Source organism: Solanum dulcamara, chromosome 5, assembly GCF_947179165.1.
Source record: "Solanum dulcamara chromosome 5, daSolDulc1.2, whole genome shotgun sequence".
In the NCBI taxonomy this organism is placed as follows: domain Eukaryota; kingdom Viridiplantae; phylum Streptophyta; class Magnoliopsida; order Solanales; family Solanaceae; genus Solanum; species Solanum dulcamara.
In genome coordinates this window covers 809741-828156 of record NC_077241.1, presented here as the reverse complement: position 1 = coordinate 828156, position 18416 = coordinate 809741, and the positions used below count along the sequence as shown (strand labels likewise).

Below are 18416 nucleotides of genomic sequence, written 5' to 3'. Positions count from 1 at the left end.
TTTGTGATTTGATCCTTCCTCAAAAATTACGTACATAATAAAAATTTAGTGCATTGAACGGCCTTTTTTAATCCACCATTTGATGACTTCTCTGAAAAGGCAGACTATTCTTGCTTCTTTGAACATCTATATATATATATACTATTCTATACATAGTTTTCTTTCTTTCTTTCCCTTTTTTTGTTTTGTTTTCATTGTTATTCACTTATTTGTATGGATGACATGCCTTAAGAAACTTCCAGAAAAATTAAAATTGGGGCCTCTCTAATTATTCAAAATAATGCATTATGACCTTTCATTTGTCATGTTTCCACGGTATGTTCAGCTACTTTTTATCAAATGTCACTGATTTATTTTAAGGGTGTGTTTGGTACGAACTAAAATGTTTTTCACGATTAATAAGAATTGTGGTGAGATGGATATGAAAATTTTAGATTTGAGCAGGAAATCATGTTAGGGAGTGCTTCCCTTATAAATGAGTCTTACGCAGCGCGAATCTGAATTAGTTGAGCCCAATATGGATGCTTGGCACCTGATGAAAAACCAAAGAAAAATTTGAGGAAAAATGAGAAATAAATAATTTTCTAACTTTTTTATATATTTATTTCAAGCACATTTATATAAAATATACACAAATATTATAAGAATGGAATGGAATAGCAGGCAAGGGTGAGGGCGTGTGTTGAGATGAGACAATTAGCAGGGTAAAATGTCATTAATGAAACTTGTTTTCCCTAGCTACTCTCACTAAATCTTAAAGAAAATCATTTTCTTATTTTTCAAGAAACTTGTTTTTGTGGAAAAAATATTTTATCCAGGGAACATGAAAAAATCAAAAGACATTTATTTAAAAAAATATTGTTTTCCATACCAAACACACCCTAAACTTTCACCAAAACAAAAGATAGAGAGAAATGTGGCCAACCATTTTTCACTAGTGAGAATGACATGATGAAGGTTATCTAATGGAGTGGGTAATGCCACCAATTTATAATATATATTAGCATATTATTGTATATCTTTCGCAATATTTAAATTACTTTAAAAGATATTGTGCAAAAACTTTAATATGGAATAAAATAATTTAAATATGTCCTTAAATATCTTTCTCTTCTTATTTTTAAGCTATATCAATATGAATTTTTATTTGCACATCCATCCATCGCTATTTTAAATTAAGTTTTAAATTACTCATCATCTCATGGGCTAATTTGGTGATTAATGGTGTACCACATGACATATCAATCGCCAACATCAAATCATATTGGCTTCTTTTTTGTGTATGCATCTCCAAAGTTATGGATAAAGATAGTAAATTGATTCGTAGATCGACAAATGCCACTAATCCAAGCCCCGCTCCATCACTCTATTTTTTTATACTCATCTTGCTGAATCAATGACTTTAATATCAGATAGATTAAAATAAGGAAAAATTACTATGAAAAACATTTTTTAATAAATAATTACTGATTTTAGTGATACTCTTTATTTATTACCATTTATAACAATATTATGATATCTATTATGTATTAAAAGTGAATTATGTATGCAATATAAATGTATTATAAGTGTTTTAAAATATATTATACTTGTTTGGTAAGAAATTGACATAATGTATTATAAGTGTATTAAAGTATGTGATAAATATATTATCCGTGAATAAAACTTGTATTATATGAGTTTTATAAATTATTCTCGCTAATATGTATTAAAATTATATTATAAATATATTATAAGTGTTCAGTGAAAAAAAATATTATTGTTATAAATGATAAATATTTTCTTAATATAATACACCTATGTAAATTTTTCTTAAAATAATTAAAAGATACGCTTTTGACATGATATGATATTGTTAGAATTTAAATCAAAGACCACATTGTTTCCCCAAAAAACTTCACACAATTATAATTTTTCTTATATCTTATATAATGCTTGTTTTTCTTTTCAGCTACTTAGATAATTTTTTGTTCGTATATCTAATACGACTCATTGAATTTTGAAATATAGAACACGATATGATTTAGCATATGTTAGAGAGTGGTTTATTTTTAATGTCAAATTTTTCGATGTAAATTTAAATTTAACTAGATTCTAATATAAATATAAATCACAATCTATCATTATAATTCAATTGTCTTTGACAAATATGTAACACAAATTTGACTTTTTGTTGATTACTGCTAAACAAACAGCCACCGCCCAAAACACCACCCAAGGACGCAAAAAGTTGTGTATAAAATAAACTAGGCATAACACTTGGCATAGGGTTACAAGTAAATATTTTAATTTTGAGTATATATATCTAGATGGTTCAAGGCTTAACTCATTTTTACTGTATAAATTGAATATTTTAATTTACAAAATAATAATCTAAATAACTTTAAAATTTATGTGTCATGTTAACACCGGACACCAATTAGACACAATGAAAATGAGTTGAAGTATTTAATTATCGATTAAAATCTAATTAAGATGTCTAGATGTTAAAACTACAGTTCTAATTTGTCCATTAAAATCAAATTTAAGTGTTTGACTATATATTATGCCAATATATATGTGATAGTTATCGATAATAGAGAATTTTTTTTAAAAAATTTACATTATACATTTTAACAAGTAATAAATAAAACAAGTGCCTTTGACTCAGTTTTGCTTTAGTGTATTTGTTGGTGTGTCAATTTGAATAGTTGTTGGCGTGATTTGTTGCGTAAAACCATAAAAGTAGTGTAATAATAATAGTAATAATATATATATATATATATATATATATATAGGCATTACAACCCATACATTGACCATGGAATTATATATATTTAGCTTTATCCATTCAAGAAGAAGACTCATTCATTAATCTTTTGGGTGTATTATATTTACATTTAAGTTTTTATTTTATCACATTTAATATTTGGTTACATTACATGCAAAAAGAGGGATGTTAAAGTTTAGGCACTTTCTAAATATGTAAAATGTCAAACTAGGTCTCAAATTGACAAGGAAAAGAAAAAAAAGGTGTCAATCAAATTGAGACACCAAAATTTTCTATGTACTTGAAAATTGAGGCCGATTTACACAAATAGTTTTTCTTTTATGTTTTTATATTTAGATTTTGTCCCTATTTAAAAAAAATGTAGAAATATAATCTTAAAAAAATTATCCTCCCGAATTTAACTCGGAGCTAATATTTGTTAGTAATATAGTTCTCAACCTTATCAACAAACTATTAGACAGTCATCTAACACTTGCAACAACTTACAAAATTGTAGATCGTGATTCAACATTTGCAATAATTTACAAAATTTTAGATTGTGATCTAATGATTTCTCATAAGATTTTCAATTAGCTAAAAATAAAATCTTTAAATATGATCTTAAAGGCCCATAAATTGTACAATGAATAAAAAGAGGGATATTTACTAACCAATTATGCCAAAAAATTGTACAAAATTGAAAGAAAAAATGGCACACTGTATCAATTAAGACAAGTAATTGGCAAACATTAATCGTGTTTTAAGAAATTGACATAAAATAGTTATTCGTTAAAAAATTAGCACTACATAATCCATAAACCATAATCATTTTCCTTAGAAATAGTAAAACATATAGTATTTTCTCTCTGTTCTAACTTCCAATCAGAGTTTGTTGTTATAATTAGGAAAAAATTAGAAATAAAAAATTGATGATAATTATTTCCTACCTTTTGTAGTCTTATTAAATGTCAACTTCCGCTATATTTTCTCAGTTGCATCATTGTCTTTGTTCTTCATATTTATTTTAGTCAATTTCCTAGAGTCTTTGACCTTTCCCCCCCTCTATTATCTTAATTTATAGAATATACTAACTTGCAATTAAAGCATTCATTTTGGTACTTATATAATTAATTAATTTTGTAAAATATTGAATTTTGTTGATTGAATCTGATAATGAATACTATTAATTTTTTTCTCAAACAGATGTGTATAAATTAGTTAATGAATACGAACCAATACATAGCAATGTAAAATTATAAAAATAGTAATGCAAACAAATATATACCTATTTATTAGATGAATACAAATCAATGTATACCAATCTTGATTTAAACAAATATATATACAAATTTATTAGGTGAATACAGACCAACGAATATCAATTTCGATTTAAACAAATGCATACAATTTTTTTTAGATGAATAGGGATCAATGCATATCTATGTAAAATTAAAAAGATATAAATGCAAACAAATGTGTACCAATTTATTAATAAATACATATGAATGTATCTAGTACGAAGATGAATATGGATCAATAAATACCAATGCAAACAAATGTATACAAATTTGTTAAGTGAATATGAATTGGATTTCTCACCAAAACTTCTTGTAAACAGTTGGAAAAACTATTTTATAGATGATGGACTCGATGGAATACCCTTTAAAGAAGAATAGTCATGGTCAAATATCTTTGGCTAATTTTAAGGAGAGAGATAATTCTAGATAATTTTTTGCTAGTTTCAGAGAGAATCGGTACGAAGTATCTTTTACTGTTTAAAAAAATAATAATTTGAAGAGAGAGATGAGCGTGAATAGAATTTTCTCTCCTATTTTGTATAGAATACACATTTGGCTATTAAATGCCAATTTTTTTAGATTTTCATTTGCTAAATAATTATTTGTTTAAATTATACTAATTTAATCTAGGAAAAATTTCACAAATAGCCAATATAATAAACTTAATTAGGCTCCTTAGCTATATTTTGTATATTTACGGGCTGTAGCTATAGTTTAAGCTGCATCGTTTGTATAATTCGCGAGTATGTTTGTATAATTGAGCTATTTTTTTGTATAAATTCAAAACAACGAATTTATACAAACACAAATATATGAACTTAAAACAATTATACAAATTATATTATACAAAATTACATTATACAAAAGTTATACAAATTATATTATGCAAGTTTTAATTATACATATGTGCGAACTATACAAACTTGAATCATAATTAACACTAAATATTAATGAAAAATTTTAAATTAGATAAACTATAGCTATATTTAACTAATTAATTAGTATATATGTACTTATTCGTGTAATTTTTCGTTTAATCTAAGAATGGTATATACTTGTCAAATCCTCAAATTGAAAGACATTGAGGCCCAAGCCCATGAGCATTTTCAAGTGGGCTCTATCATCCCTTTGGACCTAGAAAGAAAATATCATGCATGTGGTGTGGGGATGGGGTGAGGGGTCTTTATGTATTTATATATTTATATAATATATATGAAAAATTTAGAATAATTGTTTGGAATCTTATGTCAACGTGGCAAATATTGGGACAAAATTAGACCCCATTCATAGATTTTCTCTCAGATATTGTGGTCCGTTTTATAAAATCTATGACACACTATAGGAAACATTGAGATTTTAATTGACAATGATTGCCAATTATATGTTTCACTTGTTTTTCTGACATTAATTTAGACCGTCTAATTTGAAAAAAGAAATTGCATTTTTAACTTTTAACTTTATCGACTGATTTGAAACTCTAATATTTCTTATGGTTATTTCATTCAGAATGAGAAACTTCTAGTGTTCTAAAATAGTGTTTTACTTTAGTCTCGTGGAAAATAATATTTTATTATATGAAAGAATATTTTTTAATTTAGACAAATCAATATCTATGTCATAATAATAGAGGGGGTTAAATGTTTTGATTTTATGACCTTTTTTTTAAAAAAATGTGAATTTTTAAGTTTATTTACATGGTTAACAAGGGTTTGCCAACAATGAATAAGTGTCAATTGGAATTCAAATTAATGACATTAGGGTTCCAATGGTAAGTCCAAACTTCTTTGTATTTGTTATCTGAAACATGACTAATTCATCTTCGCGTTGTGTATAGATTTTAAAAGAGAATGTGCTATGTACCAACAATTTTTTCATTTTAAGAATTTTGAATTCCAAACTTCTAATTATCGATAGAGATATCTTAACTACCAATTCCACCACACCCTATGATTCGCTAGTTCTCTACTTTACTATATTGTTTTTTTAGAAATACGACTTAAGCCGAGGATCTATCCAAAATAACTTCTCTACTCTAAAAGATAGAGATAAGATTTATGTACATATTAGCCTCTATAGACTCCACAGGTGAAACTGTCTGTTTGTTGTTGGAGATGAGACTTTTTATGAGTTTGGAAAATGAAATTTCAATAATTTATCTTGTATCATACTAGGCCTTTCTAGTGCACTAGTGGCCCTATTTGCAAAAGTAGCCATTGGGCACTTGGCCCAATATGCATCACTTAGGGCCCAGAAGAACCAATTCTATGCTACCCAGTCCAAAGTTGATTCTTCAACAGTCTACCACTGTTCCACATGGTATAGATAATTAGTGACATCATCATGGACCACCCGCCCACGAGCAGACAGATTCAGAATTTAAATTTTATGAGTTTCATTTTTAAAGTTTTTAATGTTGAAACCATTTATATGTGTAAAGTATGAATTCGTATCTACTATTTGTTACTATCTTTTTAGAAAAAAACTTGTACATAAATTTATATACTCCCTCTGTTTCAATTTTATATGATTTACTTTTTCTTTTAGTCTGTCTAAAAAAGAATGACACATTCTTATATTTAGTACAATTTAACTTTAAAATGTCTAATTTATCTTTAATGAAATAATTTCTAGCCACACAAATATTTATGACTTATTTCTTTCTATCTTAAACTCCACGCTAGATCAAACTAATTCATATAAATTAAATCGAAGGTAGTATATCATATTGAAAATACTGAATTCAAGGACTATGTGGTTAGGCTTTTCTTCTCAGAAACTTTGTTTACGTTGGGCCTACGGCTCTACTTCTCTACTTCTCTTCCTTTACGTCAATTTATGTAGACTTAGAGTCTGTTTGGATTGGTTGAAAAAAAAGTAGCTTTGAAGTTAAAAAATAAAAAAATCAAATTAAAATAATTTTTAAGCCAAAAAATAAAAAGTAGGGAGATTTCTACTTTTTGGTTTTTAAATTTCTTAAAGTCATTTTCAACTTATTTTAAGTTATTTTTAATTTTATCAAACACTCTCAAAAATTAAAAATGACTTAAAAATAGGTTTGATAAACTTTTAAGTCAATTCAAACAGACTCTTATTCCTTTTGGGTTGTTAGTTGAGTTTAGTATTTGGGCCCTACAATCCACCACAACTGGCATGGCACTGTCTCCTCTCAGGCCCGCCCAATATCCGCAACGTACGGTCCATAGGAGATTGGTCCCTCGGTGGTCGATCTATGATAAATTTATATGGTTGGATCTAAACATTCGATACATATAAGTATTTATCGTCGGACTCTCGATACCTCTCTTGGTTTAAATGTTCATTTTCTCAACATGTCTAGTGTGTCTTAACATGGACTAATATTAGGTCCCTATTTTATATTGTCATAATCGACTTATATATATTATATAGTGATTTACCTAAGGTAACATGTTATATTGCCATGCAGACATATTATGGTTTATCCAACTTTTTGCGTAAGGTAACATAATACATATTTTTTGTTTGACTAAAATGATCGTGGTATTTATTAGCAATAACATAATAGAGTCAGACACTCGATATATATATAAATTAATTCAAAATCTAATCTTACTCAATATGTATTCAAATGAGTTGAGGCTCAAATATGAATATCGAATATCTATAATTAATGTACGAAGAAAGTACGTGCCAAAATGCGTTTTGACGCAGTCGATCTAATATAATGGACCACGTACAATAACTAGTACCAACTACTATATCTACGAGTATATCATCATTTGATCACATTATTCAACCTTTTTTTCCCAAAGAATATATAGTACTTACTGAAATATATAGTATTATATATAAAGAGGCGAATTTGGAAGTTAAAATTTTGTGGGTTTCCATCATTCTCAAATTTTAAAAGAAAATTTATCATATTTGCGGTGCGTCTGAGAGAAATCAAATCCTCGTATAAGATGTCAACAAAACTCCAGCATGTTCCATTTCCGTCGTTGGACCAAGAGTCTACTTTGTTAGTGGGTTCTCAATAGATATTTCTTATATATAACAAATTTCTCAATATATATAATGTCAGCGTAAAAATTAATTGTTAGCGGAAACATGAAAATATAAAGAACAAGGAAGAACAATAATATTTAACGTGGTTCAGATCAGAATGATCCTATGTCTATCAGAGAACAATTGCCTTTATATTAACAAAAAAAGGAGAGAGATCCCAGATACAATTAAGAGAATTGCTCTATCAATTCTCTACTCTTCTAATGTATTTTTCAAATGACTTAGAATAAAGTTTTTGATGTGTGTTTCAAATGAATCAAGAGCTACCTAGTTATAGGAATAAATTATTGCTCTTGATGTCATTCATGACATCACATTTTGTCAAGATGTCAAAGTTTACCAAACTTTCACCTACCAAGTTACTACATTAAGACTATCTAGAATCTTGTCAATTTTAACAAATCACCACCTTGGAGAGATTCTCTATCTTTCAGTAACTTTTGATTGTGTCTTCAACCTCAACTCTTTCAATCTCCACCATGGTTTGCGTTCAGAGCATGCGTATGAACAACTCCGGCCAAAACTTCTAAGCTTACTGAGCAATCCCGTTGTAAGAAACAAGAAGAATCAAACCTTTGTTGAACATACTAGCTCCACCTAGTAGTTATTCTCCTAGAGTTTGCATCAGTTGATTCATACTCCCTCCAAGTCCTTGCAGTGTGCAAACTTGGCAAGCGGGACTATCTTGGTGAGCATGTTTGCAACGTTATCATTTGTGTTAACCTTCTCGATCTTGATAGCTCCCTCTTCAACGACATCTCAAATGAAATGGAATCTGACATCAATATGTTTGGTGCACTCATGAAATCTTTGATTTTTAATCAAATGAATAACACTTTGACTATCACATCTTAGAGTTGATTCCAGCTGAACCAAACTCAATTCTACCACCAAACTTTTCAACCAGATAGCTTCTTTCACTCCCTCTGTTGCTGCCATATATTCTGCCTCTGTTGTTGACAAAGCTACAATCGATTGTAAAGTCGATTTCCAACTAACGACACTGCCAAGAAGAGTAAAGATGTATTCAGTTGTGGACCTTCTTCTATCAAGATCCCATGCATAGTCAGAATCCACATAATTAAGAACTAAAGTACCTTTACTTTTTCAAAAGGTTAGGCCAACATCAGAAGCTCCTTTGAGATATCTCAATATCCACTTGACAGCTTCCCAATGCCTTTTTCCTGAATTGGCCATGTGCCTACTTACTACACTTACAGATTGAGCAATATCTAGACGTATGCACACCATAGCATACATAATGCTACCAACTGTGCTAGCATAAAGAACTTTTGACATATGTTCATCCTCATCCCCAGACTGAGGCGTTTGTAACCCTGAAAGCTTAAAATGAGAGGCTAATGATATACTTATAGGCTTGATCATCTGTATATTGAATTTCTCAAGAACCTTTTTGATGTACCTCTTCTGAGAAAGATGTACAACACCATCTTCTCTTGAAATCTTCATTCAAAGAATTTTCTTTGCATCTCCCAAATCCTTTACGTCAAATTTCTTGCTCAACAGTTTCTTTAAAATATTTATCTTTGTGATGTTGTTAGCAGCAATAAGCATATCATCAACATACAACAATAAATAAATCATAGAGTTAATAGACATTTTCTTATGATACACACAGTTATCAAATGCACTCCTCGAGAATCCATGTGTAGTCATGAATGCATCAAACCTTTTATACCACTGCTAGGGGATTGCTTCAAACCATACAAAGACTTCTTCAGTTGGCATACATTATCTTCTTTTCCCTCAGCTAGAAAACCTTCAGGCTATTTCATATAGATTGTCTCTTCTAGATCACTATATAAGAAAGCAGTTTTGACATCAAGCTGTTGAAGCTCCAAATCAAATTGTGCAATCAATGCTAGTAGCACGCGAATTGAGCTATGTTTCATGATTGGAGAGAAGATATCATTATAATGAATTCCCTCCTTTTGATTGAAACCTTTGCAACCAATCTCGCCTTGAACATAACATCTTTCACTTCTGGAATACCTTCTTCTTTCTTTAGATCCATTTGCATCCAACTGTCTTCTTCCCCCTTTCAACTAAGACCCTTGTCTCATTTTTGTGAAGAGACTTCATCTTCTCCATCATGGCTAATCGTCATTGTGCAGCATCTTTGCAAGAAGTTACTTCAATAAATGAAGAGGGATCGAGGTCTTTAATCTCTTCTTCTGCAACTATAAACGTGTATGCAATCAGATTTGCTTGCTCTATAAGACATTCTGATTTCTATACCTTCCTTTTGTCCCTCCCTTCACAATTATGTATGATTCATTGACAGCATGTTCTTCAAGATCAACATCTTTTGATTCATCAACCTTAGGATCTTGATCCTTTTCCTTGGTATGCTCCATCGGTATCTCCATCTACTCGTTGTTCTTGTTTTTTGATAACTCCATAGAAATTATACGAGAATCCAGTATAAAAAATTCATCAAAGTTAACATCTCTACTAACTATAAATTTGAGTAAAGATAAACATCAAAGTTTATACCCTTTTACTATATCTACATACCCTATGAATATAGCCTTTTAGCCCTTGGTTTAATCTTTTTCCTTTATTAATATGATAATAAGCTGGACACCCAAATATTCACAAGTATGAATAGTTAAAGGGTTCACCTGACCATACCTCATTCGGAGTCTTAAAGTCAATCGTTGATGCTGGAGATCGATTGACAATATGAGAAGCAGTGTGAACTGCTTCAGCCCAAAACACTTTGGACATTTTAGCTTGTAAGAGCATACAACGAGCCTTCTCAAGAAGAGTTCTGTTCATTCTCTTGGCAACTCTATTTTGCTATGATGTGTGTCTGACTGTCTTATATCTTGAGATCCCATGAACCTTGTAGAAATTATTGAACTCTTCATTGCAAAACTCCAAGCCATTATCTGTGCGAAGATGCTTGATTTCTCTCTATTTGATTCTCAACCAAAATCTTCCATTCTTTAAATTCTTCAAAAGCATCACTTTTTGCCTTCAAGAAACGCACCAAAATCTTTTGTGAAAAATCATCAATAAATGTGAGAAGATACTTTTTTTCCCTTCGATGAAAGCTGAGAGGGACCCCATAAATCTGAATAGATGTAGTCTAACACTCCTCCTGTCTTATGCTTGCTAGTGCTGAAACTGACCTTCTTCTGCTTCTCTAAGACGCAATGCTCATAAAATTCAAGTGTGCTAATCTTCTCACTATTCAAAAGCTGCGTTTGCTCAATATTTCTAGTCCTCGTGAGCTCATATGGCCAGTCTCATGTGCCATAATCTTGCTTTTTCATCACCAGATAACTACTGCACTGTTGATGCATTAATAGAGCCAACAATGGTGCTTCCTGCTAGTGTTTAGAGGCCATTCTCCAGCTTAGCCTTTAGCATGACTAAAGAACCTTTAGCCACCTTTATTGTACCTCCCTCGCTCATGTACTTGTAGCCTTGATTATCTAAAGTACCTAAGGATATAAAATTCTTCTTCAGATCAGGAATATGACAAACTTCTGTAATAGTCCTCACGATTTCATCATGGCAATGAACCCGAATTGAACCAATGCCAACTATTTTATAAGTTACAGTATTGTTCATTACTACAGTTCCTCCATTTTTCTTGTAGCTGCTGAACCAATCTCTTTGGAATATCATATGCAGAGTACAACCAGAGTCTAACACCCATTTGTTGTCATAGACTCCATTATTGTATGATGTTGTTAGTACATATTCATCATCAGAATTATGTACCTGCTCAACAATGGATGCACTCGCCTTTTCTTTGGACTTTGACATAGGACAATCTCGTTCAAAGTGTCCCTTCTTGTGACAACTCCAACACTCTGCATTCTTCTTGTTCACATGAGATTTTGATATGTGCTTTGATTTGCTCCTTCTCTGTTGGCTAATACGACCTCTTACAATGATCCCACTAGCTTCATCATCTTTGTCTTCTTCAAAATGTCTCCGTAAATCACAAGAGTTAAATGCTTGCCGCACTTGCTCAAGAGTGATAGGTGCCTTGCTATACATCATTGAATTCTCAATATCACGATATTTTAAAGTCAATGATAATAGTAAAGCACATGCAAGCGTCTCCTCATCCTTCTTAATTCCGGAAATCTGTAAGTCCATCACAAGTTTATTGAATGCATCTAGATGGTCTTGCAACAAAGTAATTGACTTCATCTTAAATGTGTGAAATGCCATTGTAACAACATCTTTGTTGTAACTGACCGGTCCTGGTAAAGCCCTTTCAGCTTATTCCATAATTGTTTGCCGTCTCCTCGGTACTTGTACTCACTTCACAAAGCACGTTAGGTGCAAGGGATAGTTGGATTACACTCAATGCATCTCTTTTAATCTTGCCTTGTTGGAAACTGATGTGTTATCGGGGTACTTTCCGTCAATAGCATGGATTGAACCTCCCCTCAGCAGTAATGCCATCATCTGGATTTTTCAGATATTGAAGTTGTTGCGCCCACTAAATCTATCAATTTCAAACTTCATGGAACTCATTTTTACTTATTCTTCCTTTTTTACTACAAAGTATTTGGAAATATAGAAAACAAAAGTATTTTTTTTCTAATGTGGAAGCTCAGACTGTGCTACAACTATAAAGCATACTCAGATAGAACCTTGGCTTTGATACCAATTTGTTAGCAAAAATATGAAAATATAAAAAAATAAGAAAGAACAACAATATTTAACGTGGTCCGGATCAGAATGATCCTATGTTTACCAGAGAACAACTTCATTTATATTAACAAAGAAATGAGAGAGATCCAAATACAACTAAGAGAATTTGCTCTATCAATTCTCTACTTTTCTAATGTATTTTGCAAATGCCTTTGAATATGAGAAGACAAGAGAGAAATGTTTTTGAGGTGTGTTTCAAATGAATCCAGAGCTACCTATTTATAAGAATAAATTATTGCTCGTGATGTCATCCATGACATCACATTTTGTCAAGATGTCAAAGTTTACCAAACTTTCACCTACTGAGTTTATCAAACTTTCACCTACCAAGTTACTATATTAAGACTATCTAGAAACTTATCAATTTTAACAATTTCTAAGAAAGTTCATATGTTTGGGTTGTGTAGATAGTAAGTGAGAATATGGTTTGATCCTCTTAAACGTAATACGAGAAATAGGAAAAATAAGTAGTCACAATTAGTCTGTACTGTAACAGATTATTAGAGTTTGTTCATTTCCCTTGTTTTTTCTTTTGCTCTTTGTGTTGTAACTAAAGCTGCAGAATCTCCAAGCTTATATATTTTGCGAAGTTTCAAAAATGTTGTCGCAATCATGTTGAAATCTTAAAAATGTACTATTTTTGAAGAATTCGATGTGTCCGAACAACACAAGTGTATCAATTATCCTGAATTTCTTGATTTGAAGATTGTCACAATTATCTCTTCCTTAACTATGTAGCCATATATTCCATTATACATTTCACTTCATTCGTGAGGGGTGGAGGGTGAAGAAGACATAATTAACATGGAATACTACTTATGGAATTTGTTCGAGTTTTTCCTTTGATGGGTTCTGCAATGCTAATCCGAATTAATTTTCTAATCTGAAGAATAAACTTTAATATTATAAAGAAAAATAGAATACATAGTAGAATTATTATAAAAAGAAAAGATAGAATAAAAGATAAAATAAAATTATTCAATAATAAGTAATAAAGTCGAAATGATAGAAAAAATAAGATAATGACACGACCATATCAAAGCCGTTACATAAAATGAAACTTTGAAGTGAGCTTGAGTTTGTTTGATTATGAATCAAGAGCTACCTATTTATAGGAATAAATTCTTTCTCCTGATGTCATCCATGACATCACATTTTGTCAAGATGTCAAAGTTTACCAAACTTTCACCTACCAAATTTATCAAACTTTTACCTATCAAGTTACTACATTAAGAGTATCTAGAATCTTGTCAATTTTAACATTAATAAATTTACGGATACCTGCACAGTGATCCACGTGATGACAAAAACTAAAAAACAAAAAGAGCTAGCCTAACTTAGCTTGATCATGATTTTATAAATGTTATTATTTGGACTCCTTAAAAATATCGTTGGATGTGAGTCACTTTCTTTCAAAGCTATGCATTTTTTAAGAATCCAACAATATTGTATGCAACAATATTTTAGAAGGTCCGAGCAACGAAGATATTATATGTTTTGTTTGTTAATTGTTTTACCAGATGTTTGATACTTGCTTCAAGCCCAACCAATCCAACTGTGCACAAAAAAAATAATTCTTAATTTGAATAAATATATAGCTTTTGAATCAAAGCTACTAAATTTTAATTTATTAAACTTAAAGATCTACTATTTTGCTTTCCCTTCTGTACAGTTTAATATCGATTTAATATAAATTCAATCGAATAAACTCACATTAATAAAAATACTTCCTAATAAAAGCGACTCCAAATATTTGTTTTTGTTGATAATTAACATGATTGTCCCATGTCCCACATTGGAGGATATGAGGTAGACAAGATAATATTCCCTCATGCTCTTTGCATGAAATATAAAAAGATTTGCACAATATGTGTACAAGCAGAATAACACCTCATCTAGATCCTTGACATTGAATCCGTCCATATATTTTCCACACTGAAATAATTAATTTGAAAAGAATGTAATTTTTTTTATTGTATAAAGTTAACTCATATACATATATAAGGCTAAGAATAAAAAATAAAACAAATGACAAGGGAGGGAAAAAATATTAGGTGTTCGAGTCTTTGGAGTATAGTGTTATTCGATATATTTATGTTAGTACGTAGGAGATAATAAACACATCGTAAAATTAATTGAAATATGTTTAAATTTACTCGAACAATTATCATATAGATAATATAATCCCATAAACAGATCTGTGAAGGGTATGATGTACATACAAATATCTAATTATCATTGTTTCTGATATGTCGGCTCAAAAAAAGTATATTCAAAGTAGGATCGTAAGAAAAATAACAACAACAAATAAAAGAACAAGAAGAACAAAGTAAATAAAACATCACATAGTAATAGAAAAAAGAATAAGATACTATGCGAATACTAACTATAGTACTACTAAATAATGAGAAGATGAAAAGAGAAGGCTAACCCATATCTCTTCCACACAAAAAATTAACTACCTACTATTTTTCTACCCTAATTCTTAATCTCCATACATAATTTATATACCGGTCGAACACCAAAATTATAAAAAAACAATGAAATAAATGAGAGTAAGCTTATAACCACCCCCCACAAAAGTAAATTTATTCTCTGCACCCACAAACATATATTCCTCCACTAACAAATGATAAACTATATACTATAGTCAATATATAATAAGAGAAAAATAATGTCATTTTCTAATAATTAAACATTAAGCACACATTCTCTCTCTTTCTATAAACACATGAAGGCTAAAGCACATAGAACTTCCACAAACCATCTCAGACATTTCATTTTTCTCAAAAGCTACTCATTTTTCTTTTTTTCACCAAAAAAAAAAAAACCTTCCCCTTGTTCTTCATCAATGGATACTTCTCAATGGCCACAGGTACAAACTCCAAAAAAATAGAAATAGATCCATCTAATTTTTTTTTTTGCCTTCTCACTTATTTTATGAAATCTTGGTTTCATTTATACATTTTTTTTCATATATCTATTTGTTTTTTTTCTTGTTACAAATTGAATTTGTGTGCTTTTGAAAAGTTTGATATAACCCTTTACTTTTTCCCCTCTTTATCTTTTTATATTTTCACCTTCTATGTGATTTTGAAAGGGTTGAAAAAGGAGAAAAAGATCAAGTTTGTTATTATCTCAAAAGTTAAAAAAAGTACACACAGAGACCAAAAATTCAATTTTTATTTATCCTCTACGATGATCTTTTAATTTTGCTCATTTTTAAAAATTATTCCCTCTCTTTTTTTTGGAGATAGTGGTGAAAACCATGGAAGAGATCATAGTACCAAAAAATACAAATACAGGGAAAATTAGGCCTCATCAACAACAACAACAAAAAAATGACCAAGCTTTGAAGAATTGTCCAAGGTGCAATTCAACAAACACAAAGTTTTGTTATTACAACAACTATAGTCTTTCTCAACCAAGATTTTTTTGCAAAAATTGTAGAAGATATTGGACTGATGGTGGATCTCTTAGGAACATTCCTATTGGTGGGGTTTCAAGAAAATCCAAAAAATCATCATCAAATATTATGAAAAATAATATTATTTCTCCTAAAGTACAAGATATTCCTCCTAATAATGAAGGGGTTGATCAAGATCTCAACTTGGATTTTTCCACTGATTTCAAGATTATTTCTGAGTTGATCCAAGTACCAAATAATTCCTTTATGCCAATGCCTAATATTTCTGATCCAAATTCAATTTACTTATTCTCTAGTACTAATTTGGATCATGGCCTAATTGGAAGTAGTAGTACTAGTGGTGGCTATGAATGTAATAATATTATTCAAGAATTGCAAGAGAGTACTACTACTACAACAACAAGTGGAGGGATTTTGCTTCCTTTTGAAGATCTAAAGCAAATTTCAAACACAAGTGAGCAATATAGAGATGGAGAATCATCACCAAATGGATATTGGAATGCAATTGTAGGAGGAAATTGAGATCTCGGTACAACAACATATCCAGTGTAATCTTTGGGGTCCAAGAAGGATAGAGTCTACATAGATCTTATAAGCCTACCTGAGAAGTAGAGAGACTGCTTCCGATAGATCCTCGACTCAAGAAAAACAGTTTAAAGCAGTCCAGAGATGGAGATCTTGGTAATTAAAGAAAATAATATAATTTATGTGACATGTTTTTTCTTATGTTAATTCTAAAAAAATGTTATCTTTATGTATTTAAAAATAATTTTAGCTTTAATTTGAACAATTTAACTATATAAATGTCTAAGCTTGATTTAGATTATAAATTTCAAGAATTTTTATTTCTTTCTTAGTTTATGTGCTCAGACAAATGGTACCGCATAAAATTAGAACAGAAGAAGTATCTTATAATTTATCAGAGATTTTTCATATCTTTGTGGTTCTTTTATTAGGTGGCTAGGTAGTCTACATTTTAACCTTTGATATGTGGTACTTTCTCGAACCTTGCATAAATCACAAAATGTTTTCTAACATTAGGTGCTGTTGGTGAGATTTTCTTATATTTTTGTGTATCTGGTGGAATAGATTTAATTTCTTGAAAAGTTAACTCATTAATTAGGATTACTGTGTTTTTCTGATCTCCTATAGATCTCTTTGAATTCTTCTTTCATTTTTCAGTGTAGTTATTTGTGATTCAACTTGAAAAATTTAATTTCATTTTTCGGTCTTTTCCATAAATGTTATTAATTGTCATAGCAACCTCAGTATGATAACTTAGAAATATATTTTTAGAGTCTGTTTGAATTGACTTTTGACTTATGATTTATAGGCCAAAAACCATAAGTTAGAAGTTCTAATTAATAATTTTTGACTTATTTTTATTATTTTGGCTTAAAAATAAGTGCTTATGACCATTTATTAAATTTATTCAAACACTTAAAAACTGCTTAAAAATTATTTTAACTTAAAAACACCCAAAACAAAGCAATCCAAACGGGCACATCTTCCCTAACATGGTATATGTATTACGTTGATGTAAACTATTTTTTCTACTATATTAGTGTGTAAAATTTTACTATTATAAGTATACAGGGCGCTAAATATAAAAGAGTTTAAATTATATACACAGTTAATTATATCATCAATTGGTTTACACATTTCCCTTGGGAACCGTGCTGAAGAATAGTTTCTCTTTCACTAGCATAGATCTGCACCCTCCAATAATTTATTCCAAATAAAAAGTAGTAATGAATAATACTAATAATAATGTAGCCTAAGAACATGATCAACAAATGGATAAGAAAATCTCTCACATAGTAGATTACTACACTTAGTATTTTTATAAACAAATATTCTTATCAAGGTATGATTAAAAAATATACTCATATTCTTATTTTATATTCTATCACAACGTTGAAGCGCATTTGAACAGCAAGACTATCGAATAGGTTATATATGCTAAAAATTTCATTAATTGTTTCAATCATATTCTTTAATCGATTTGTTATTATATGGATCATATGAATATATACCACTATCTAAAAGTTCCCATGTAAAATACGATCACAATGCTCCATGTACTACTCATATTTTTAAAGGTTGTTCTTTAAACACACAATATTAAGGATTTCTTTATAAATAGTTAATAGAAAATTAAAGTACATAAATGCAATTGAGTTAAGTTAAATGT

General features: G+C 30.0%; 1 protein-coding gene across 1 annotated transcript; it reads left to right on the top strand.

The window, feature by feature from the left end:
- The first annotated feature begins 15460 nt into the window (after positions 1-15460).
- On the top strand, positions 15461-17041 carry LOC129890294 (dof zinc finger protein DOF3.7-like). The gene is made up of 2 exons (XM_055965866.1): positions 15461-15670; positions 16053-17041. Exons 1-2 carry the CDS (start codon positions 15661-15663, stop codon positions 16742-16744), a joined length of 702 nt encoding a protein of 233 aa, XP_055821841.1. The 5' UTR covers positions 15461-15660; the 3' UTR covers positions 16745-17041.
- Positions 17042-18416: the final 1375 nt, after the last annotated feature.